Source organism: Choloepus didactylus, chromosome 11, assembly GCF_015220235.1.
Source record: "Choloepus didactylus isolate mChoDid1 chromosome 11, mChoDid1.pri, whole genome shotgun sequence".
NCBI lineage: Eukaryota > Metazoa > Chordata > Mammalia > Pilosa > Megalonychidae > Choloepus > Choloepus didactylus.
The window spans coordinates 9,219,514-9,244,234 of record NC_051317.1 but is presented as its reverse complement, the minus strand read 5'-3'; the positions used below and the strand labels follow the sequence as shown (position 1 = coordinate 9,244,234).

The window sequence follows — 24,721 nt, the reverse complement described above, 5'->3', positions numbered from 1 at the left end:
TACCTAGGGAAATCTTTGAACAGAAGAAGCATACAAATAGGAAAGGTTGGTGTTACTTTAAGTTCACAATGTTCAACCAGAAATGGCCATTTAGAGTTACCTGGTAATCTTACTGTGTTAATATAGAAATTTCCCTTTTCCATTGTCCAGTTCAATTTTATGCATTCTCAAACTTTGGACACTTCTGCCTCTGCACTCCTGATGTCTCCATTTCCCTCATAAAGAATTGAGGTGCTTTCACCTCCAGATGATTAACCCTATAAACCTGAATTTAGATTCGTCCTACCTTCCCACCTATTACAGATGAAGTGTCAAAACCTTTTAACTTTCAGTGACCTCATTCTGTCATTTATCCTCTGTTGTATAATTTTCAACCTTCCTACTAAAGTTTTTTCAGTCAACATTAAAACATGTTCTCAATGTGGCTTCATCTTTAAATATATAAATTTTTAAAAAATTTCCTTTGATTCCCACTTCCTTCAGCAACTATCCAACACCTCTCACTTCCCAAACACTTTTATTCCCAAATTCTGCAACTCTTCATAGCCAGTCTTCTTGATGAAGGATTTGTATACTATATCGGCTTACCTCTCCTCCCATCCATTTAGTATTTTCCTTCTTTTTATAAACAAAATAAGCTTATTTGGAAGGGGGAGGAACTACAAATTACAAAGGATAATATAACAAATGCCTATGCACCTGACACCCAGAATATATTAATGTTAACAGTTTTATTTATCTTATTACTTCAGATCTTTTTTGGGGTGATCCCCTTTTCTTTTATCAATTTTAATGTAATGCTTTATAAATACAAAACCATATACAACATATACACAAATTATAAAGCATAAAAATAAAATTGACACTCATGAGCCCATGAAAGAAAACCAATAAACCAAAAGATTTTAAACAACTTAGTATCTTTATATGAGTTCTTTTGCTCTCCCTTCCTCTAAGAGATAACACCATCTCAAACCCTGCATTAATTAATTACTCACTTTATTTCCTGTGTATTGTAGTTTCATAACATTTGTATTCAGACAAATAATACACTATCTAATTTTGTGTGTTCCTGAACTTCACCCAGAAAATGTCATCATAGTGTATGCCATTTCCTGGGACTTGCTGTTTATGTTCCAATGTGATCTAGGATTGGATCACACTGTTGCCAGAGAATAGGGTTCGTTCATGTTCACTGCTATAAATATGCCACAGGATATACCAGAATTATTTTTCCATTTCCCTTTTGACTTCTGGGTTGTTTGCCATTTCTTTTATTATAAATATTACTCTTGAATATTCTTGTAGGCTTCTGGTACATTGTGTAAGTGTTTCTCAAAGGTTGTAGGTATATGAATGTTAAACTTTAAAAATTTATGCCACATTTCTTTACAAAGTGGGTTTAAGAAGTTATACTGCCACTAGTGATATATGAGTTTCCATTGATCAACAGCTTCTCCAAAGCTTGTTAGACTTCTTAAAATTTGCCAGTGTAGTAAGCAGAAAATGGCTGCTTCTTGTGGTCTTAATACACATTTCCTTCATCATTAATCAGGCTAAACATCTTTTATTTTATTTATAGGCTATTCATCTTTCTGTTTCTGTGAAATGCTTATTCATAACTTTTGTGCATTTCTCTATAGGTCTATTGTTTTTTTCTCATTCATTTGTAGTGTTCTTTATCAGCGATATGGCTTGCAAACATCTTCTCCCAGAGTGTGACTTTTCTTTTCATTTTCTTTGTGGTTTGTTTTGATGAAAGGATGTACTTTTATTTCAATGTGGTTAAATTTATAATCTTTACGTGAACACTTTTGGATCTTATTTAAGATCCCAAGGATATAAAGATATTCACCTACATTTTCTTCTGTAAGTTTGAAAGTCTCACTTTTCATACTTTCATTTAGAACTTATTTCTGCATGTATAGTGACATGTAGAGATCAAGTTTATTAATTGTTTTCCAAGATGGATAATCAATTGTCTAGCTTCCATTTATTGAATAATACCTTCTTTCCCTAGTTATCAATACCTACAAGTGATATATTCTGATTTGTATGTGTGTATTTAGTGCTGTTTTCAACTCTTTAAAGTGATTTCTCTTCTTGCTAAGGGGTCATGATTTATAGTTTGAAAAATAGTGCCTTAGGAGATTTTTATCCATTCTAAGAAGTCATTCACCATCAATAAGCTAAGAGAATTCAAATTTATTTCTTCAATCCATGCCTCTCATTTGAGCTCCACTCCAGCTGTCTACTTGGCATATTCAAGATGTCCCATCATCTAATATTAACCTGTCCAAAATGATTCTTGATCTTCTTTCCACCTTTCTATATCTAGCCTCTCGTTCTTTTTCCTCAGTCAATGATATCCCTATCTTCCCAGTTTTTCATTCCGTAAATCTTGGAGTCATCCTTCCTAATTTTCTCTCCCAGCTCCCCACATCCGGTCTTATCTTTTGAATTTTCCAGTTCTATCTCAAAAAAAGATCTCTCATCTCTCTATTTGTCTTTCTCCATTGCTACTTCCTTAATCCAAGCCTCCTTTATCACTCACCTTGACCAGTATGTATTTGTCCTCTAACTGGTGTTCTAGGTTTCTGCACCGGAATAAATCTCCAGAGTGATTCACACACTTAGAGTCCATTTAATGGCTCACCTTTGTGCCTCACTTAAACCCACTGGTCCAGTGATGAAGACATGACCCCATGTCTCTTGCCTCTGCTTCTGTCTCTCCTATTTGCTGGACTCTAGCTTCACCTGTTAACATACTGTCTTCGTCTTGCCACTGAGCACTTATACAACTTTTTCCCTCTGAAATATTTTGCCCTTAATGGCCTAGCTAATCCTTCCTTATCCTTTAGACCTCAGCTTAAATATAAGTTCCTCAGAATGTACGTTTCTGAATCACCAGTCAAAATGTGTGTTCCCCCATTCTATCAGCTTAAAGTACTCTGTACTTTTCCTTCATAACATTTATCAGATATTTAATTAATTATATTGATCCTTTACACGAGGAGTGGGAGAGGCATTTCTTTGACTTCCCCACAAGACCATAAACTGTGTGACAGTAGTTGCAGTGTCTTTTTTTTTGTTTTGAAGTAATTTCCATTTGTTTGGGTATTTGGTGGTTTCATCTCTCTGTGCATACTTCGTGCACATAATCGTCACTTGATTTTTTTTCTTTGAATGAACAGTGAAGACATGGTATGTAAGCTCATTGGTACTGACCTCAGAACACTGAATTCTTATTTGTACACATGCATGCATATATTATGAAGTCTTGTATGTTTTACCTTAAAGTGTTTCAAGATAGACTAATCAGTGTATGTCATTTATACAGTAGTTAGAAATTTGCTTTGACCGTCTTTTTTTTTCTTTTTAATAAGGTATAAAGCATTAACAACTAGTGAGATAGAAGATCTTAAGTTGGAGAACTCATCATTACGAGAAAAATTGGCCAAGGCTGAAAAAAGTGCAGAGGATGTTCAACATCAGATATTAGCAACTGAGAGTGCAAACCAAGAATATGCAAGGTATATAGGAGAAATAAAGCCTGCATACACTTGTAGCCTTAGAACCATTAATACAATTTAGTGTTGTTGCAAACCAGCTAGTAAGGATTACAGGGAATTATAGTCCTGTGATTTGCTTTTATTAATTTTAAATTGCAGTTTAAGGATTTACTCAGTTAAAAATTACAACTCTTGGAAAACTCCTTTAGTTAAAAAAAGAAGAAGAAAAGTAGAAAAGTAATTAAGTGGCTGTAAAATATTTAATGGACTGTTTTTTTTTTTTTTTTTTTTCAAAATCCAAGGATGCTTCTAGATTTGCAGACCAAATCAGCACTTAAAGAAGCAGAAATGAAAGAAATCATGGTTTCTTCTCTTAAACAAATAACTGATTTACAAAAACAACTCGTGCAGCAAGATGAAGATTTTAAGAAACAACTGAAAGAGGAAAAAGCAAGGTAATGTAGGTTTACAACTTGAGTGCCATGTAACTCAGTTATTTTTTTTCTTTAAACTATATTTCTTAATTGTTGATTTTATTTTTGTTTTCCCTTACAGAAATTCTGGAAATGAAAATACAGTGGCAGAATTAACTGAGGAAATTAATAAGTGGCGTCTCCTTTATGAAGAACTGTATAATAAAGCGAAACCTTTTCAGGTTTGTCAAGTTGAACTGAACTTACTTGGGGTTGTTTTAGGAATTCACTTTGTTCTTTGTTACAGTCATGATAGTGACTTGTCTTTTCTGAAAGTTCATTTTGCAGTGCATTTACAGTGCCAATTTAACTTCCTATTAAGAAAGCTATGTACTTCATTAAATTATTATGCATAAATCTTTAAATGTAATCTTTAAAGGTTAAAAAATACCTTTTAATAAAAGAATTAAAGTTAATAGCTTGGAAGCTCTTCTGATATGAATTTTTGATAATTTCTGTAAATTTGTGATACTCATTTTGCCATGCTCTATTTCATTGTTTTTCACATTAATATGCTAGTTTGCTGGCTCTCTTTTTTTCCTTCTATTTTAATGATCTTTGAAATAAAGGCATAAAGTTTGAAAGATTCTCAGAGAACTCATGGAGAGCCCTAACAGTATATCAACAATCAACATACTGTTTTTGTTTGTTGCTTGTTTATTTTCTTTAGCTTACTTTGTGATTTACATGAGAGAATAAAAACTTAAGAGTTTTAAGTCTTAACACTGTAAAAATCTCTTTCAGCTACAACTGGATGCATTTGAAGCAGAGAAACAGGCTCTATTGAATGAACATGGGGCAGCTCAGGAACAGCTAAATAAACTGAGTGATTCGTATGCTAAATTATTGGGTCATCAGAATCTAAAGCAAAAAATCAAGCATGTTGTGAAATTGAAAGATGAAAATAGCCAACTCAAATCGGTTTGTAAAATAAAATTTAGCTCTCATGAAGATTTATTTTCCCATTTATAATATTTAAGTAAAATGAGGAATTTGATATAAAAAACATAGTTTGTAGAGGAAAACCCATCTCAAGTTTGTGGATTTATTTTAGTGTTAAGCAGATAGATATTTAATATTCTCAGGTTTCCAGCTACCTCATTAGTATATTGAAAATTACTAGTGTGATTGGAAAAATTCATAAAGCTTTACAGATTCATTTCTGTTTGCAAAATAGTGAAATCCTAATGCCATAATTTAATTTTGAATCACTTTTATCAGAAACATAGTTTTATACCTGTAGAGGGACAAGAAGATTTAAATGATTTTTTATCTCCTTTGTCACAGCTATTCAGAAAGTCATTTTTCAGTTCACACTCTTAAAGGCTGTATATGGTAGTAATTTTGCCACTAGGGTTGATACACAAGCAACTTTGCAATTTGTCAGTTAACATTGGTAACATATCACCAACATGATGTTTAATAAGTGTTTACTGTCTACATTTTTCTTACATAGGAGGTTTCAAAACTCCGTTCTCAGCTTGCTAAGAAAAAACAAAATGAGACAAAACTTCAGGAAGAACTGAATAAGGTTCTGGGTATCAAGCATTTTGATCCTTCAAAGGCTTTTCATCATGAGAGTAAAGAAAATTTTGCCCTCAAAACCCCATTAAAAGAAGGTAAGAAAAGAATAAGTGATAGAAGTATCATCTTCCTTTGGTTTTGCTTTCACAGCATTTAGCAAGTTATCCACTTTTTTTAATCAACTGTGAAAATCTGTTGATATCTTCTGAAGCAAAAGAAGTCCTTAATGAGATTTTTGTATACATGCTTATTTCTTTCCTTCTCCCATACTCTCTCTTCTCTGTATGTCCAGATACCACCTGTACTTTAAACACAGTTCAAAATACATCTACCTTGACACTTTGTTTGACATTTTTTCCCTCCTAAACAAGCCCCCCACACCACCACCACCAGAATTACTCCCTCTGTAATGCCCTTAACATTTTTTTCTAAATGTCTTTCAGGTATTTAGTCATTTCCTAATTTGCAGTTTTGGGGAAGGAGATTTTCTCTCTTTTTCAACTGTGAATCTTTGTATTTGTCACAGTAAATCAAAATTAGTAAAATAGTGAATGAAGATATAAAAGAAACATTGCTTTCTCTGCCTTAGAAAAGATAGGAGGCCTGATTTTAGTTTACAAAGATTGATGAATTAGTTTCAGTATGGAATACTAATCCCTCTTTTTAATAATCTTTCCAGGCAATACAAACTGCTGCTGAGATCCCATGGAGTTTCAAGAATCATGTAAGTGAACATCTGAAAAGCTGTTGAAGATTATTTTATTATTGTTATTGTTATTAACGTTATTACTACTGTTTGTAATAGTAGTTTTTTTAAATCATGTTGTATCTAATTTTAAGTGCCTATCCTTAGGTATGTGAAAAAAAGTTCAACATTTTTATCTAATGTTTCTCTGTCATTGTATTTTCTGTTGCACCCACCTCCTTGATGCTCACCTTTATCACTTCATTCTAAACCTCCTAAATTGGTTTCCAGCTTATAACTTGTTCCATCAAATCAATATTCTTTTAAAAATCGCTAAAAAAAAAAAAAAAAAAGATTGTCATATTATTATTCCTCTACTCTGAAATCTTAGATGATGTCAAGATGCTAATCCCCAGGTATTTTATTTTGAAAATGGAAACCTGTTCTAATCTGAACCCACCTCTTTAGCTAAGCTAAAAGACCTTTGTTTGTTCTTGTCTCCATTTTGATTCTCCTAACAATGTTCATTCTGTCTCACTCATCATGCATTTGTACAGTTCAAATAAGAAATAAGGACAAGCTTACTTCCACAGTAATCTCTTAATCTTTTTCCAGATCCATTGTGGTGGTTCAACAATTTACAGTTTCCTAGACCCCATCCCAGACCTACTAAACTAAAATCTAAGATTTGACCTGTACATCTGCATTTTTAACAAACTCTGAAGTTTGTTAAAATCTGAGAAACCCTGCTTATAACCTCTTTAGAGAATTTGCTTTATACTACTTGTCATTTATCTGTCTACTGGATGTTTGATTAATACTTCTATAATGTGAAATAAAGTCATACAGTAACTTATTTATGCAATTACTCTATTTGCATTTCATGAAGTTACATTAATGCTTCTATTTAAGATATATTTATTGTCTCTGCCTTGCCCACCCCATGTTGTCCACAGAATCACAAATGGTAGTATAATGTTTTGAAAGTGGTAATTCTTCATCTAAAATGTCTGATTTGCACAGTTGGTAGGATGTTATAAGCCATCTTTTTTGTAATGTTTCCCCATTGATGGACAGAGATGATCACAGTCAGAATAGCTTTTCAGAATAAATTATTAGATTGTAATACCTGATTGAATTTAATAATGTGGTTATTTAAATTAAGTTCAGAGGAAATGTAGAAATCGGAAAAATTAATAAAACTGAATAGTTCAAGATTTCTGCTTTTAAGATGAGTAATAAAATAAAGACAAATATATAAATAATAGGCGGGATAAGGGGTATGGGATATTTTGGGTGTTCTTTTTTATTTTTATTTTTTTTTCCTTATTTTGGAGTAATGAAAATGTTCTAGAATTGATTGTGGCAATGAATGCACAACTATATGATGATACTGTGAGCCACTGATTGTATACTTTAGATGGATTATATGGTATGTGAATATATCTCAATAAAATTGCATTAAAATAAAGATTTCTGCTTTTAGCCAAGATAGAGAACAGGGACCAAATTTATTGCCCCATTCCTTTCCCTCTATACATATCCCTAAAACAACCCCAAATTAGGCAAAATACATAAAATAACAATTGTCAAGACACTGGACATCAGTGTTGTGTCCTGAGAGATGGGAAACAATCAACATAAGCCCTACAATTGCCCCTGTATACTGCCGTGAGAGGATTTCCAGACTGTGATGTGGAGAAGGGGAACCTAGGCAGAACTCACCAAACTACCAGAGTTGAAAAGAATAAACTGAGGTTTAGGGAGATCACAGTGGCTAGAGTTTGCAGGACCAATACCTGAAAGGAAGAAACTACACAGAGAGAGAGTCCCAGGGATCTACAGAGGGTCCCTCTCAAGTATCACCTGAATACTGACCAGTGCATACATATGAGGAAACTACCTAATGCCTGGGGAGAAACACCCAAAAAGTGGCAGTGCCCAGAGCTCACAAATGCCAGGAATACTGCCTGGAAATAAGAATCTACCCAAAAGAATGAAGAGCACTGGGCAAGGTCACTACATAAGTAAATATATAGGACTGTTTTTCTAATTATATTTCTAAGATATTTAATCTTTAGAAGATAGTTGATTGAGTAAACAAAAATAATAACAGTGTGGTTTGGGGATTATATATGTTCAAAACTAAATGTATGACAGCAATAGCACAAAGGCCAGGAAGAGAGAAATGGAAGTATTATTATAAGGTTCATATACTATTTGTGAAGTGGTATGTTACTTGAAAGTAGACTAAGTTAATAATGTATACTATAAACCCTCAATGAACCACCAAAATGAAATAGAAAGTTGTAAGTAATAAGCCAACAGAGAAGATAAAATGGAATCATATAAAAATATTCAATTACTTCAAAAGAAGGCAAAAAAGAGAACAAAAATGGGCAAACAGAAAATATAGCAAGATGATCGATTAAATGTAGATGGTCTAAATACTCCAGTTTAAACATAGACATTACCAAATTCGATTAAAAAGCAAGACCTAATGATATGCTGTCTACAAAAATGCATTTCAAATGTAAACTCACAAATAAGTTAAAAGTAAAAGTAAAGGGATAGAAAAAGATACACCATGCTAACACTAACCAAAACAACAAAACAAAACTAGAGTATTTATCTTAATATCAGACAAAATAGACTTCCAAGTTAAAAATACTACCAGGGATAAAAAAGTTCATTGTATAATGATAAAGGGGGCAATTCATCAGGAGGGCAAAACCTAAACATTCATGTATGTAATAATAGAGTTTTGAAATATACAAATCAAATACTGATAGAATTCCAGGGAAAAACAGATAAATTTGTAATTATAGTTAGAGATATAAATAGCCTGCCCCCAATAAATGTTAGGACAAGTATCCAGAAAATCAGAAAGAATGTAGAAGGTTTAAACAATTCTATGAACCAACTTGATCAAGTTTACATTTATAGAAAACTCTACCAACAAAGGATTCCAGCCACACCAAGTATGTTCTCTGACCACCAATCCATAACAGAAAGAGCCCTGAAAAATCCACAGATAGTTGGAAATTAAATAATACTTTTAAATAAACCATGGGTCAAAGAAGAACTCAAAAGAGAAAATTAGAAAAGGTTTTCAACACAACATATCAAAATGTGAGATGCTGCTAAAGCAGAGTTAGAGGGACATTTAGTACATTTGAATCCTTATATTTTAAAAGCTTTTACCTTATCAAATGAGAAAAAGAAGACCAAATTAAACTCAAACTAAGTAGAGGAAAGGAAACAAAGATCAGATTGGGAATCAATAAATTAGAAAACAGAAAAATAGAGAAAAATCAAATAAAAAATAGTTGGTTCTTTGAAAGGTTTTAAAAAAAATGATAAACCTCTAGTTTGATTAGGAAAAAAAGAGAAGACACAAACTATATCAGGTTGAGAAAAGTGACATCATTACAGAGTCTGTAGCTATTAAGAAGATAATAAGAAAATATTATGGACAACTTTATGCCAGTAAATTTGAGAACATAGATGAAATGTATATTGATCTTATATCCTACAACCCTGCTAAACACTTACTTCTAGTAGCTTTTTTATAGATTCTATCAAATTTTCTTTATAGATGATCATGCCATCTGTGAATAAGAGTTTTACTTCTTCCTTCCAAATCTAAATGCCTTTTATAATTTTTTCTTACATGGTTGGCCTGACTAGAACATCCACTCCACTATTGAGTAGAAATGGCAAAGCAAATATCCCTCTCTGAACTCCACATCTTAGGGGGAAAGCCTTTTATCTTTCATCATTAAGTACAGTGTTAGTTGTAGGTTTTTTGTAGATACACCATTTATTAGACTGAGGAAGTTTCTCCTATTGCTATTTTACTGAGTGTTTTTAGGAATGGATGTTAGATTTTGTCAAATGCTTTTTTTGCATCTGAGATGGTCATATGTTATTTCTTTTATAATTTGTTAATGTGAAGATACTGATTCTGAAATGTTAAGCCAACTCTGCATTACTGGGATAAACTCCTCTTGATCATGGGATAAACTCCTCTTGATCCTTTGATATATTGTTGGATTTGATTCACCAAAATTTTATTTAGAATTTTTGCATGTGTGTTCATGAAAGACAGTGGTGTGTAGATTTCTTGTAGTGTCTTTCTCTGTTTTTGGTATCAGGCCTCATAGAATTAGTTGGGAAATACTGTCCTCTTCTATACCCCACTATTATATAATCCTTCAGTTATGAAACAATAAGCATCCTCTTTTATCTCATTATATAGAATGTCAAATTCCATTCATTAGCATTTTTTATAGATATTTGGAACAGTTTCAAAATTGTATTCTCAGATTCTGCTAATCTTGCCAATGTCACCCCAGGGTGCCTAAAATTTCTGAGAAGTATGTAGTCATAGAAGACCACATACCAGAAGGTATTCATGGTGGTTAGTGAACATTTATAGGAACTCAGCTCCTGAAGACTAGCCTTGTGACCACCTAGACCTTAACCAATCACATTTTCCCAATTTTCATACAATTGCATATAATATTTTCTAAAGATAATCACACGAATATACCCCATCCAAAATGTTCTTCTTACAATATGACATTGGCACTCCTCCATCAGATGGCAGGGGGATATATTCTTCCACATGAATCTGGGCAGTCCTTTGATGATGGTGGAAGTGACACTATAACTTCAGAAGCTAAACCATCCATTTGCTGCTATAATGAATTACCACCTATTTAGTGGCTTACAACAATGCATATTTATTGTCTTACAGTTCTGGATGTTGGAAGTCCAAAAGGAGTATTGGAGGACTAAAGTCAAGGTGTCAGCAAGGATGCATTCCTTCTGGAGGCTCCAGCAGATAATCCATTTTTTCTCCATATTCAGTTTCTATTGGTCACCTGCATTCCTTGGTTGTGGCTCCTTCCTCCATCTTCAGAATGCGTTACTCCAACCTCTGCTTCCCTCATCAATTCTCTTTTTCTGATTTTGACCCTCTTGCCCCTTTCTTGTAAGTAACTTGTGGTTGCACTGGGCCCACCCAGGTAATCCAGGGTAAAAAATCCTTAACTTAAATCATATCTGCAAAGCCCCTTTTGCTATGTAAGGTAACAGAACTTGTTTACAGATTCCAGAGATTAAGATATGGCCATCTTTGGGGGCCTACTATTCTGTTTACCACAATTACCAAAAGTGATACAGATCCATCTGATGTTCTTGGACATTCACTCTTGGAACCCAGTCACCATGCTGTGAGAAAGCAAAGCATGCACATGGAAAGGGCAGGTGTTCTAGTCATGGTCTTGCTAGGGTCCCAGATGAAGCCAAAATCCACTGCTTTACATATGAGTGAATGAGCCTTGGGTTGATTGCAGCTCCTAGCCTTTGAGCCACCTGTCCCAGCTGCTGTGTAGCAGTTATGAACTATCTAGACTGAGCCCTGCTTAAATTATAGATTCATGAGCAAATAAAATTTAACTATTTAAGCCACTAGATTTTAGAGTGATTTGTTACCAGGCTACTTTATATTTAATTCTCTTCAATGTATTTCTTGGCTAAGTGGTTCATCACTATGACCTCTGTCTTCCCATTCTTTTTCCTTTCACCTTATTGTCAAAATTCAGCACACACAAATGCAACTGCATGCACCTTATGTTTTCACACCTAAGCTGTTGAGAACTACTAAATAAAATCTTCTAATTTCAGAGTTGGGAGCCAAAGCAAGGTCCTCCTTTCCAACTTTAACTAGGCTCCTGATATCACCTAACAATTATGAGTTTCTTTCTCCCATTTTCAATTTTCCTCAAACCACAGACTTAAGCACTTCTCTTTCAGCAGACAATGGCAACTTCTACTTCACAAAGGAAATAGAAATAGCAAATGATGGGATTTCCTCAAAATGTGGACTATTTAATAAATAGTTTTGCAAAAACTGGCATTTCACATGGGGAAAAGAAGTTGCATCCTTTCATTTTCAAAGCAAAAAATAAATTCAGGTTTTAAATGTTAAAAAAGAGGAAATTATAAAAGTAATAGGAGAAAATAGGGGAAGTGTCTTTATAATTTCAAAGTAGAGAGACTCTAAAGAAGACTATGAAATCTTGAAAGAATACATAGCCATGATTTCTTTAAACTAAAAGAATCTGGATGCAGAAAGAATCCATAGCCAAAGTAAAAAAAAAAAAAAAAAAAAACAAGTAACAAACTTGCATATAATAAGCAAAGAACAAATTTCCTCAGTTAAAGAGATTTTTGTAAATCAACAAGGAAAAGTCCAACTCCAAAAGTAGGCAAGGCACATGCAGGCAGAACATAGAAAAAGAAAGGCAAAATGTTCTTGGTTTTTTAAGATACTCAATCTTACTCATCATCTAAGGAATGCAAAGTAAAATGGATTACCAGTGTTTTCATATGAGCTTAACAAATATCAGCAACTTTGATAACACACTGCAGGTGAAGCTGTAATGGCATGTCATATAACTTAATTGAAATCAATTTGACAGAATCTGTTAAAGTTTAAAATCATGTATTCTTTGGCCCAGAAATTCCTCTCCTAGTACTTAATCCTTCAGATACCTGTATAAAGACACATGTACTAATGTTCTTTGAAGAATTGTTTAGTAGCAAAAGACAATGGTGTGCTTGATTAGGAAAGTAACTGAGTGCTCTAGCAGGAGTGTCTAGCATAGTCCAGAAATTGACTTCTAAACTAGGACCTGATGAATGAATAGGAACGAGTCAGATGGAGAATCAGATATGAGGATTCAGGGGCAAAGGTAGCATCAATTGGGAAACTGAAAGTGAAAATTCAGAGTCATCAGTAAAGTCAAAGTGAGAAGTTAAACTGAAAGGATAAGTAGACCTGATTGTGTGAATCACAAAGAACAGATTGCATGATAAGAAATTTGATCTTTAACCTCAGGGCAATGGTAAGCCATTGAAAGGCATTAAATCAGCATCAGATTTGTGTTTCAGGAAGGTCACTCTTGACTGCTGAGTGGAAAATGGATTAGATTAGTCAGAGAACCCACACCCAACAAATATTTACTGAATGCTTAGCATGTGCTAGATAGTGTCTAATTGCTGTGTAAAAAACAGACAGTAATTCAGGTAAGAGTAGAAGATAGCCCCTGGCCTGAGCAACTGGATGAAAAACATGCCATTCCCTGAGAAAAAGAACTCAAATGAGAGAGCATGTTTCAGAGTAAAATTGATACATTGGGTTTGGGATATACTTAGTTTGAGGTGAAGTGGAGATGTCACATAGAATCTTTAGAAGGCTCTGAGTTAGAGATATACATCTTGGAGTGAAGAATGTGAAGATAGTAATTGAAGCCATATGAATGAGTGAGATCTGCCATAGTGTTAGATCCATTTAATAATACTACCAACATGTTTTGAAACAATTACTAAGCAGTGTACTGCAGAAGTGGTAAACTAAGCTCCTCACAGAATTAACAGTCTAGTAATAAGGACAACCACAATTACAAATGTACAACTACCAACTGATATAAATGCACTCAAGGAAAAGGAAAGTAGCTGTGTTAGTGTGGAGATGAAGGTACAAAAGATGACCAGGAAGGCCTACACCAAACACTACATGGGTGAATGACCAGTGCAATTAGCTTTCCAGTGGTGGTGGTGGTGGGGCGGTGGTGGTGGAAAAAGTTCCAGCTTTTCCCAAAGAGGAGGATGTATAAAGGAGAAAATTCAGGGCTTTCAGAATTCAGCTCTGGTATGGATGGGAGTTCCAAGCTCTGGAGTTTTGGAGGTAGATGTGGGGTCTCTAGAAGGAATGAACTGAATTTAGGATTGTTTATTGAGCCTCCAAGCTTTTGTCTCAAGATTTTTGGGATGCTGGCTCCCAGGGACATGCAAGATCTGGCCTATGTGTGCTAAGGCTGGCAGGTAAAGGCCCCAGTGATCAGAAGTCTGGGCTTGGGTTTTGAGGGCCATGCTCAGTCCAGTGCAGGCCCTGTATATCCTTGATAGCCCTTGTACCGGTTTGAATATATTATGTCCCCCAAAACGCCATTCTATGTGATGTAATCTTGTGTGGGCAGATGTATCAGTGTTGATTAGATTGTAATTCTTTGAGTGTTTCCATGGAGATGCATCCCACCCAAACTGTAGGTGATAACTTTGATTAGATAACTTCCATGAAAGTGTGGCCCTGTCCACTCAGCGTGGGCCTTGATTAGTTTACTGGAGCACTATGTAAGTTCAGACAGAAGGAGCAAACTTGCTACAGCCAAGAGGAATACTTTGAAGAGTACACAGAAGCTGAGAGAGTAGCTGCAGATGAGAGACAGTTTGAAGACGGCCGTTGAAAGCAGACATTTGCTCTGGAGAAGCTAAGAGAGGACAAATACCCCAAGAACAACTAAGAGTGACATTTTTGAGGAACTGCAGCCTAGAGAGGAACATCCTGGGAGAAAGCCATTTTGAAACCAGAACATTGGAGCAGACACCAGCCAGGTGCCTTCCCAGCTAACAGAGATTTTCCGGACACCATTGGCCATCCTCCAGTGAAGGTACCCTTTGTTGATGACACTTTATGGCCTTAAAGACTGTACCTTTGTATCCAAATAACCCCCCTTTTATAAAGGCCAATCCATTTCTGGTGTTTTGCATTCTGGCAGCATTAGCAAACTAGAACAGTCCTTAACCTTGAACACTTGTCCATGTTCTGCAGTATTGACGAGAGAATCATTCACAATTTGGGATGTCCTGCCTCCTTCCTCACTACTCCCCCAGATCCTGTTTTCTTGTTTCCATCCATGACTCTAACACCGTCTGTTTTAGAGGGTGTAGCCCCGGAGAGTGGGTAGCAGTGTAAAAGAGAAGGCCCCAGAATTTGGGTGGGACTGGACACCAAGACATTGACCTTTGTTACAAAGGTTTTGGTTGAGACTCCACATCTAGCTCATTCAGTAGTCCTTTAAATTAGAAGTCTTCTGAGTCTAAACCACAAGTCAAATTTCAACTTGATTTTCTGGAGACTGTTACAACCCTCTCCCCATCTCTGCTAAAATAATATTTTTCCTGAAACAAGGGAAAAGTGATTCCTTTCCTATTCCTATTCACTTTAGACTCCTTATTAGCTCTAGATTTGAGAGGATAATAACACCAAAAAATTATTTGCCATTTCTTTATATTTTCACATGAATCATCCTAATTTTCCTCCAGGCTCTCTGAATGCTGCTGATTAGATCATAAAAAGTTGGAGAAGTGCAGTAAGAAATAAAAAAGCACAGAGATTAATCTTAAAAGATCTTACCACACTAACCTCAAAGCTCAGGTTGAGAGAAATGACCAAAGAAAGAGATATAAACATAAAATTTGTGAAAGTCAGAACAATTTTAATGGCAGGACCTAGCTGGAGATACCTAGAACCACCAGTGAAAAAGGTACATAGTATGGCTCTTTCTCCTTTGCCACTTCTCACACTAGCCCACTGTAGTCTGGTTTCTGTCCCAGCCCCCCTCTTTTTCTAAGGCCTCTGCCTGTTTTTTCCAATGAATTCCATCTTGCCAAATCTAATGGAGACTTCTCTAGTCTCGCCTTACTGTAATCTACAACTTCCTCTTTCTTGAAACGCTGTCTTTTCCAGACTGCTGGTGCCATGTACTACACTTGGCTTTTTTTTTTTTTTTTTTTTTTTTTTTCCCACTTAACTGCCACTTTTCTGAACCCTCTGTTGCCTTACCTTCTCCGTGACTTCCAGTTGTTGGAGTAAGAGGGTGATCCTGGACAGTCTTCTTTATTTACACTTTCTCCCTAGATAATCTCATTTAATCCTATGAATTTAAATACCTTCTTGACCGCTTTGCCACCCCAAAAGAATAATTGATTTAGGCAAGGAACATCAGTGGACACTAAAACAACTAAGTGAAAATTGTTAGGTTTCAGGATATTCACAGGTTCCAAAATAGCACTCCGAAGATGACTAATTTCAAAGGGCAAAAAATTCACTGCCCTATCAAATGCTCAATCACAGTGTCACTAATACTGAGGTGGCCTGACTTCATGTGCCTCCTAATGTGATACAATATGAAATACACAGCATCATCAATCTAATCCAGTCTCAAAACCTTCCATGTTACAGAAAATACAAGGCTTAGTAGAATATTTGATGATGCCCTGAAGAAATCAGACAACTAGCATGGGTTGTTTAAAATGCCAATGTCATGAAGAAAATAATTAGAAGGGCTGGTTTAGATAAAAAGAGAACTACAAAGACATAACAACCAAATGAAATGCATGAACCTTGATCATCTATTGGTTAAAAAAATAAATAAAAACATTTATGAAATACATTCTTGGGATGATTAGAGAAATTCAGATATGGACTAGATATTATGTAATTGATAATTTTCTTCTGTATGATAATAGTGGTATGGTTATATAAGAGAATGATCAATCTTAGTTTTAAAAGGTGAATGCTGAATTTTTAGGACATGTTATATGTCTACAACTTATTTTTAAATGCTTCAGAAAAAAATTAATTAAAATATATAGAGAAAGAAAATTATAGCAAAATGTTAACAAAATTTTAATATTAAACAAAATTGTTGCATTTGGGTAGAAGGTATATTGGACTATCCTTTAAACTTTTCTGTAAGTTTGAAAATATTTATAATAAAAACATTAAAAATCCCTATACATTAGCTAAAAATATAAATATATATAGTTTTAGCTCAGGCCTCTCCTCAGAGTTCTGACTCATGTATTCCTCCTTCCTCATCACTCTTAGCTGATGAAATTACCACCTACTTAACTGAAAATTGAAGCAGTCAGACAGGAACTTCCTCAACTTTCCTCTATTAAATTTACCAATCTTGCTTACATCTGTGCTCATAGTTTCTGTCTTTACTCTCTGTAGTAACTTGTATTATTATTCAAAATACAATAGTTCCAGGGGGAGGATTATACTTCTCCACTCCATTGATGTCAGGCTGGACCATGAGACTTGTAGTACCCCTGCCTTCAGGAGATTTATACATCCTTGCCTTGACAAACATGAGGTGTCCAATGAAATGTGGGCAGAAGTGAGCTGAAACTCCTAGTCCATCACGTCTCTCTTTTCCCTATACCAGGAGACCGGCAACATCCAGACAGATGCTGCACATGAGCCTGGGTCCTAGAGTAGAGATGGTATGGAACAGAGCCCCAGCGAATCCAAAATAGACATGTAACATATGAACCCGCAATCTTCCTTGGATCTCATATCAACCCTCAGCTATACATCTTTTCTTTGCTCCTTCACAAATAAAGTCCTTGACAGACTTTTCTATAATCTCTGGGTCCACCTCTTTATTTCCCATTTTCTTTTCCAACCATTACATTGAACTTTTATACACTCTCCCTTCCCACCCTGCCCCACTCCACTAACCTGCCAATTGCAACAGTTACTTCACTTCAAAGAATCTGACAACGTTCACTGTTAATAGAGGGTCTTTGATATCCTGGGTGCTTGTGCATGGAATAAAACACCTGAAACCATTTGTATTTTGTGTAATACTCAATTTTTGGACTCATGTTTAATATAAACAATTTTGAAAACTATGTTTTTTCTTGAGCATTTAAACTTGGATCACAATTTTGATTAATCACATTCCCTAAAGCAATTTAAATAATAATTTAAACCTTTTTTGTCTAAAAAATGTTAGATGATTTTAGATTAGTAATTTTCATACATTTTTTACATTCATAGAGTTATTGCTATACTTATTTTGATATCTTCTTACGGTGGTAGTATTAATATTTTGATTTATTCCTAGGATTTCAATAATCTTACCAGACATAGAACAGATAACAGTTTCTCAAAGTGTCATAGGTTACTAGATCCGGATTATTGGCCAATTAATTTTTGGTTGGGGCACACAGGGGCAACTACCTAAGTAGATTCAAATCACATAAACTCCCCAAAGTTGGTTAAAGTCACAGTCACTGGTCAACAGAGTTAAGTTTCCTCTCTTTTTAGGTTAAACATAACTTGTTTTTTCAATGTGTGATCAATATAAAAATATTATATTTTTTACTTTCTTTTACTTTAAAAATCAATGTTTGGTGCTCACTTCGGGAGCACATAAGCTAACATTGGAATGATACAGAGAAGATTAGCATGGCCCCTGCACAAGGATGACACACAAATTTGTGAGGTGTTCCATATTTTTTTATCACTTTTCTGTATATATGTTGTATTTCACAATAAAAAATGTAAAAAAAAAAAAAATCAATGTTTGAATTTCAACTAGCCACATTTCAAGTACTCAAAAGCCACATGTGGCTAATGGCTACTGTTTTGGTAGCACAGTCTTAGAAGTTTCTGATAGGATTGATTGATTAATCATGTTTAACTGGTGAGAAAGGAATTAGTAGGGGGAAGTCAGTTTGTAGAAAAATACAAGAGTGAAGACAGAACAGAGGGAAATCATAGCAAAAAAGATAAAATAGCCAGAGTATAGTGAACAGTATTTCCATTATAAATTGAAAAACAGTTTAAAAACCTGGGGCTGCTTTGTATATACTAAAAGACAGCCCTCTCTGACTTTCAAATATTACTGAATGAAAAAAGTTAGATGCAGAAATATGCAAACAGCATTTCATACACACATACACAGACACATGCATATGTATATAGAGACATAGAAGAAAACTGGAAAATTAGACACTCAGTGGATACTTGAGTTACGTTTAGGGAAAACTGGAGGAGACACTGAAAGTTGGAGGGAAGAGTCAAAAGAGATGTTAGCCTTATTTAGGATATTTAAAAGTTTTATAAGAAGAATATAGTCATAATAAATAGAATTTAGTAATAAAGAAAAAGAATGAATCTAAGATAAATTGAAGAAATTATGACGGAAGAGAGTGGTGCATAGTAGGAAAGTGAAACTTTTTTTACATTCCTAAAACTTGTAGGTATAAGTAGATATTAAAAAAAAAAAAAAAAAAAAAAAAACCTCTGAGGTAAATTCAGAATGTTCAAAAAAAAATAATTATGCATGTGTGTGGAAATGATCCATAGTAGGTCTCTTTTATTTAGAATAACTGTTAAAATTAGATAGTAGTATCCTAAAAATGTTGTTGATATTGTAATTATTAAAACAAGTAGGCTGAAAAGTCTCCTTTCTCTCCTAAGAGAGAAAGTTTCCTTTCATCATCCTAACTCAGATGGGACACGCTGTTTCCCATAAAATTCATACCTTTATATTCATTTGCTTATTCAAGTTCCAGTAACATCACATAATTTAGAAGACACAAATGTCAAAAGAATTACCCCCAGGCCTGGAGGAATTTAGTTAAAAAGGAACAAAAGGAGAGAACTGTGGCAAGACAGCAAAGTATGTAGCTCCAGGAATCAGTCCCTCCACCAAAAGAACTATTGAACTTGCAGGAATTGTCTGAATTGCCTATTTTGAAACTGATCTAGTGGAACACTATGCAGCATCCAGGAAACAGCTGAAGGAAGAGGCTGGAATTTGAAGTAAACATTGGTGAATTTCATCCTCTGAGCAGTGGCTACCACCCCTATCCCCCAACTGCGTGGCAGGCACTGGGATCTGCAGCCTGGGCTCCTGGTACAGCTTGCTGGTGCTAGAATGGGCTATAAAGGATCCAGGCCTTCAAAATCCAGGAGGGTGTTGTCTGATTGCTGATCACTACTTTTGATCAGCTACTTCAGATCTCTGGGGCATGTGGTCTGAGAGCAGCCATAGTTCCAAAGCCCAAAAGGCAAAAGCAGCAGAGGAGTCTTAAAGAGGCAGTACCTCTTTTCCCTTGCTTTTTTCTCTTTCCATTTATCTGAACAAAATAAAGAGATGGAAATTATGAAAAGGAACCAAACAGAAATGTTGGAGTTGCAAAGTACAGTAATTGAAATGCAAAACTCATTTAGGCTCATTCAGTAGCAGATTTGAATAGGCAAAAGAAAGGATCAATCACAAGACAATTTAAATTATCCAGTGTGAGAGGCAGAAAGAAAAAATAATGAAGAATGTGCTAATTTGGAGCTGTTGTGTACCCCAGAAAAGGCTATGTTCTTTTAATCCATTCCTGTGTTTGCATACCTACTGTGGATGGGAACTTTTGGTTAGGTTATTTCAATTGACATGTGCCCCAGCCCATTCAAGTTGGGACTTAATCCTTTATAAGAAGATAAAAGCCATGAGAGCTTAGAGAGAAAAGCCTTGGAGAAGCTAAGAGAGGATGCAAAGGGGAAGCCACTGGAACCAGAAACTGAAAGCAATGAAACCTGGGAGCGAAGGACCGGCAGATGCCAGCCATGTGCCTTCCCATGTGACAGAGGGGTCCTGGATGCCAGCAGCCTTTTTTCAGAGAAGGTAGCATCCTGTTGATGCCTTAATTTGTACATTTTCATGGCCTAAGAACTGTAAATTTTAAGATAATAACTCCCCATTGTAAAAGCCAATCCATTTCTGGTATATTGCATTCTGGGAGCTTTAGCAAACTGAAACAAAAAAGAAAGAACACAGCCTGAGGGATCCATGGAACACCATCAAGCATACCAACATATACATCATTGTAGTCACAGAAGGGCAAGTAAAAGAGAAAGGGGCAAAAAAAGTATTTAAAGAAATAATGGCCCAAAATTTCCCAAATCTGATGAAAGAAATTAATAGACACATCCAAGAAGCCCAATGAACTTCAAGCAGGATGGACTCTGAAAGATCTACACCAAGAAATATTATAGCAAAATTGCCAAAATTCAAAGACAGGATTTTGAAAGTAGCAAGAGAGAATTGACTTGTTACATACAAGGGATCCAATAAGATTAACAGCAATTTCTCAGCAGAAACCCTGGAGGCAATGGTGGGATAGCCTATTTAAAGACCTTAAAGAAAAAAAATTTCAACCCAGAATTCTATATCTGGCAAAATTATCTTACAAAAATGGAGAAGAAATTAAGACATTTACAAATGAACAAAAGCTGAACGCGTTCATTACCAGAAAAAGGAATGCTTCTTCCCTACAAGAAATGCTAAAAGGAGTCCTTCAGGCTGACTAAAAGGGCATTAGACAACTCAAAGCCGTAAGAAGAAATAAAGAACATTGGTAAAGGTGAATATTAGTAAATATAAAATCCTGTATTATTGTACTTTTGTTTTGTAACTGCTTCCCCTCTCCCATAATACTTAATAAGCAAATGTGTAAAATAAAATTTTAAATCTATGTTAATGAACATACATTGTATAAAGATGTAACCTGTTAAACAAACCGTGAACCCTAAGTCAAACCATGGAATATAGTTAATAGGACAATTGTAAAACTGTGCTTTTATCAGTTTTAACAATTGTACCACATCAATGCAAGGTGTTAAAAATAGGGTGGTGTATGGAAATTCTGTATTTTATACATGATTGTTCTGTAAACCTACAACTTCCCTAATTAAAAAAAAAGAAAAAGAAAAAAGCAGCAGCAGCAAGTAGGAAGATGGTCAGCAAGTCAGAACAGACTTAAATGACAAAAGAATCTATTTTCATATAGATCTCTTTTAACTCTCAAGATTCTAAGATTTTTTTCCATACTGAATTTCTGTAGTTTCCTTTTCCCTATGTACTGTCATTTTCTACAATATTAAACTGCCATTGGCCACTTTAAAAAAATAAGAAAAAAAGATGTAACCCAAGACAATAACAATATAAAGGGGGAAGAAAGGAGATATAAGGGAGTACACAGTTGTGTACTATTGAAATAGGTTGGAACTAGTCAAACTAAGTTATTAATTTGTTAATGTACTTACAAAGATAACCATTAAGAAAATAACTTAAAAATATACAGAAAAGGCAAGATGAAAGGAATAAAAACTGTACACTACAGAAAAGCAGCTAAATACCAAAAAAGGAAGTAATGGAGTATTTGAGGAACAGAAAACTTACAAGACAAACAGAAAACAAACAGCTAAATGACAGAAGTAAATCCTTTCTTCTCAATTATTACCTCAAATGTCAATGAATTAAACTCCCTTATTAAAAGGCAGAGGTTGGTAGATTGGATGGAAAAGTGTGATCCATCTACTTTATGCCTGTCTACAAGAGACTTGCTTTAGGTGCAAAGACACAAAGGTTGAACGTCAAAGGGCAGAAAAAGATATTCCATGCAAACAGTGTTGGGGTTTGAATCATGTCTTCCACAAAGGGCATGTTCAGGTCCCAACCTGTGGTCCTGAGCGTGTAAACACATTTGTAAATAGGACCTTTGAAGACGTTATTAGTTAGGGTGAGGCAAAACTGAATGAGGGTGGGTCTTAATCCAAAATGGATGAAGTTCTTTGAAAGCAAGAAAATTGGTCAATGAAAGAGGAAGCCATGGAAAACAGAAAGAAACTGGAAGTCAACAGAACCTGAAAATAAATGTGAAGATGCCATCATGTGCACTATCAAGTGGCAGAAAAGCCAAGGACTAAGTATTGCTAGCAGCCAGCCCCAGATGCCACAGTCTTTAGGGAGAAAGCATCGCCTTGTTGATGCCTTAATTTTGGACTTCTCCTTGCCTCAAAACCATGAGCCAATAAATTCCTTTTGTTTAAGCTGATTGTTGAGTATCATTTAAACATTGTATGGTATTTGTTTTAGCAGTTGGGAAATTAAAATAGTTTTTGGTCCTGGAGAGTGGGCCTCTGCTGTTGCAAATACTAAAGAATGTGGCAACAGCTTTGCAATTGGGTAATGGGTGGAGGCTGGAAGAATTGTGAGGCACTTGACAGAGAAAGCATAGATTGCTTTCAAGAAACTGTTGTAGAATCATCAGCATTTAATATTATCAGTCTTTTAGATTTTAACCATTCTGTTGTGGTATCTTAATGTGGTTTTAATTTGTATTTCCCTGATGTTGAATATCTTTTATGTACTTGTTCTAGTTTGCTAATGCTGCCAGAATGCAAAACACCAGAGATGGATTGGCTTTTATAAAAGGGGGTTTATTTGGTTACAAAGGTACAGTCTTAAGGCCATAAAATGTCCAAGGTAACACATCAGCAATCAAGTACCTTCACTGGAGGATGCCCAATGGTGTCTGGAAAACCTCTGTTAGCTGGGAAGGCAAGTGGCTGGTGTCTGCTCCAAAGTTCTGGTTTCAAAATGGCTTTCTCCCAGGATGTTCCTCTCGAGGGTGCAGTTCCTCAAAAATGTCACTCTTAGTTGCTCTTGGGGCATTTGTCCTCTCTCAGCCTCTCGGGAGCAAGAGTCTGCTTTCAATGGCCATCTTCAAACTGTCTCTCATCTGCAGGTCCTCTCTCAGCTCCTGTGCATTCTTCAAAGTGTCCCTCTTGGCTGTAGCTCCTCCTCAAAATGTCACTCATAGCTGCACTGAGTTCCCTCTGCGGTCAGCTCATTTATATAGCTCCACTGATCAAGGCCCACCCTCAATGGGTGGGGCCACACCTCCATGGGAAAATCTCATCAGAGTTATCACCTACAGTTGGGTGGGCGCATTCCATGCAAACAACCTAATCCAAACGTTCCAACTTAATCCCCACTAATATGTCTGACCCAAAAGATTACATCAAAGAATATGGCTTTTTCTGGGGGACATAATACGTTCAAACCAGCACAGTACTTACTGCCTATCTTTATATCTTCCTTTGTGAAGTATCTGTTCAAAATTTTTGTTCATCAAATTTTTTTTAAATTATTGAGTTATAGGAGTTACGCATATATTCTGAAAAATAAATCCTTTTCAGATTTATAAATTGAGACTATTTTTCCCAGTCTGTGGTTTGAGCTGAAGTTTTTAATTTTGAGGAAATCTAGTTTATCAATTTTTAAAAGTTTATGGTTTTGACTTTCTCTGTAATAGTTAAGAAATAATTTGTTTATTCTTAGGTTTTGAAGATATTCCGTTCTATTTTCTTCTAAAGCTTTATATTTTAGTTTCTATATCAGGACAATACAAATTTCTAAGATCCTTATTTAAATAGACACACACACACAAGTTCTCCTGTAATTTATAGACTCCTCTGAGTGTTTCATAGAATTTATCATACATACACTGTGTACTCTAAATGTGTAAAAGAGTTGTGGTTTTTTTTTTTTTTTAGCTCTGAGTGGTCTTTTTTTAATTGTTAAATTGGCACAAAGCCATAATCTAGAACAGTGGTTCAAAATTTAACAGAACATATTCATTACCCTTAAGACTGTTGAAAACAGTTTATTGTACCCCACTCATAAAGAATGATTGAGCTCCATGATGTAAGTCAGGCTTGAGAATCCTTGGTCTGGAAATCCTTAATGTTTGTCCAAACTTAAAGGCCACGTCACCTACTATTTTCTTAAACACTTAAGAGGGCAGCAAAATGTTAATAGAAATGACCTGTTGCATTTTAACTTTTGTGTGTTGTTACCAGCCGTGCCTATTACTGACCTTTGACATAGTCGTTTAAAAAGCACTGGAAAATTGTACTAAATATGTTCTGATGTAATAAGGAATAACTGAGTTAAATATTTCAGAACAGGAATTAATTGCATGATTGGTGTACTTCCCAACGGCTGGCCCTTGCTTTTCTCCTGCAAGAGAGA

The 24,721-nt window shown here is 35.2% G+C and overlaps 1 protein-coding gene and 1 non-coding gene across 4 annotated transcripts in view; both read left to right on the top strand.

Moving 5' to 3' along the window:
- Window positions 1–11,758, top strand: part of HMMR (hyaluronan mediated motility receptor) — a 33,106-nt gene extending 21,348 nt beyond the window's left edge. Inside the window, exons 13-19 of one of the 3 annotated variants that reach the window (XM_037799044.1) lie at window positions 3,387–3,533; window positions 3,815–3,967; window positions 4,068–4,167; window positions 4,730–4,906; window positions 5,442–5,604; window positions 6,189–6,233; window positions 10,957–11,758. In XM_037799044.1, the coding sequence (XP_037654972.1) occupies window positions 3,387–3,533; window positions 3,815–3,967; window positions 4,068–4,167; window positions 4,730–4,906; window positions 5,442–5,604; window positions 6,189–6,208 (760 nt within the window). In that variant the 3' untranslated portion in view covers window positions 6,209–6,233; window positions 10,957–11,758. Of the gene's footprint in view, window positions 1–3,386; window positions 3,534–3,814; window positions 3,968–4,067; window positions 4,168–4,729; window positions 4,907–5,441; window positions 5,605–6,188; window positions 6,234–6,809; window positions 7,511–10,956 lie in introns of those variants that run through there. The other 2 variants (XM_037799041.1, XM_037799043.1) reach the window with 2 other exon arrangements.
- A 6,496-nt stretch (window positions 11,759–18,254) lies between these two features.
- LOC119506628 lies at window positions 18,255–18,361 on the top strand. The gene has a single exon (XR_005211040.1). It is a non-coding gene; the product is annotated as a U6 spliceosomal RNA (small nuclear RNA).
- Window positions 18,362–24,721: the final 6,360 nt, after the last annotated feature.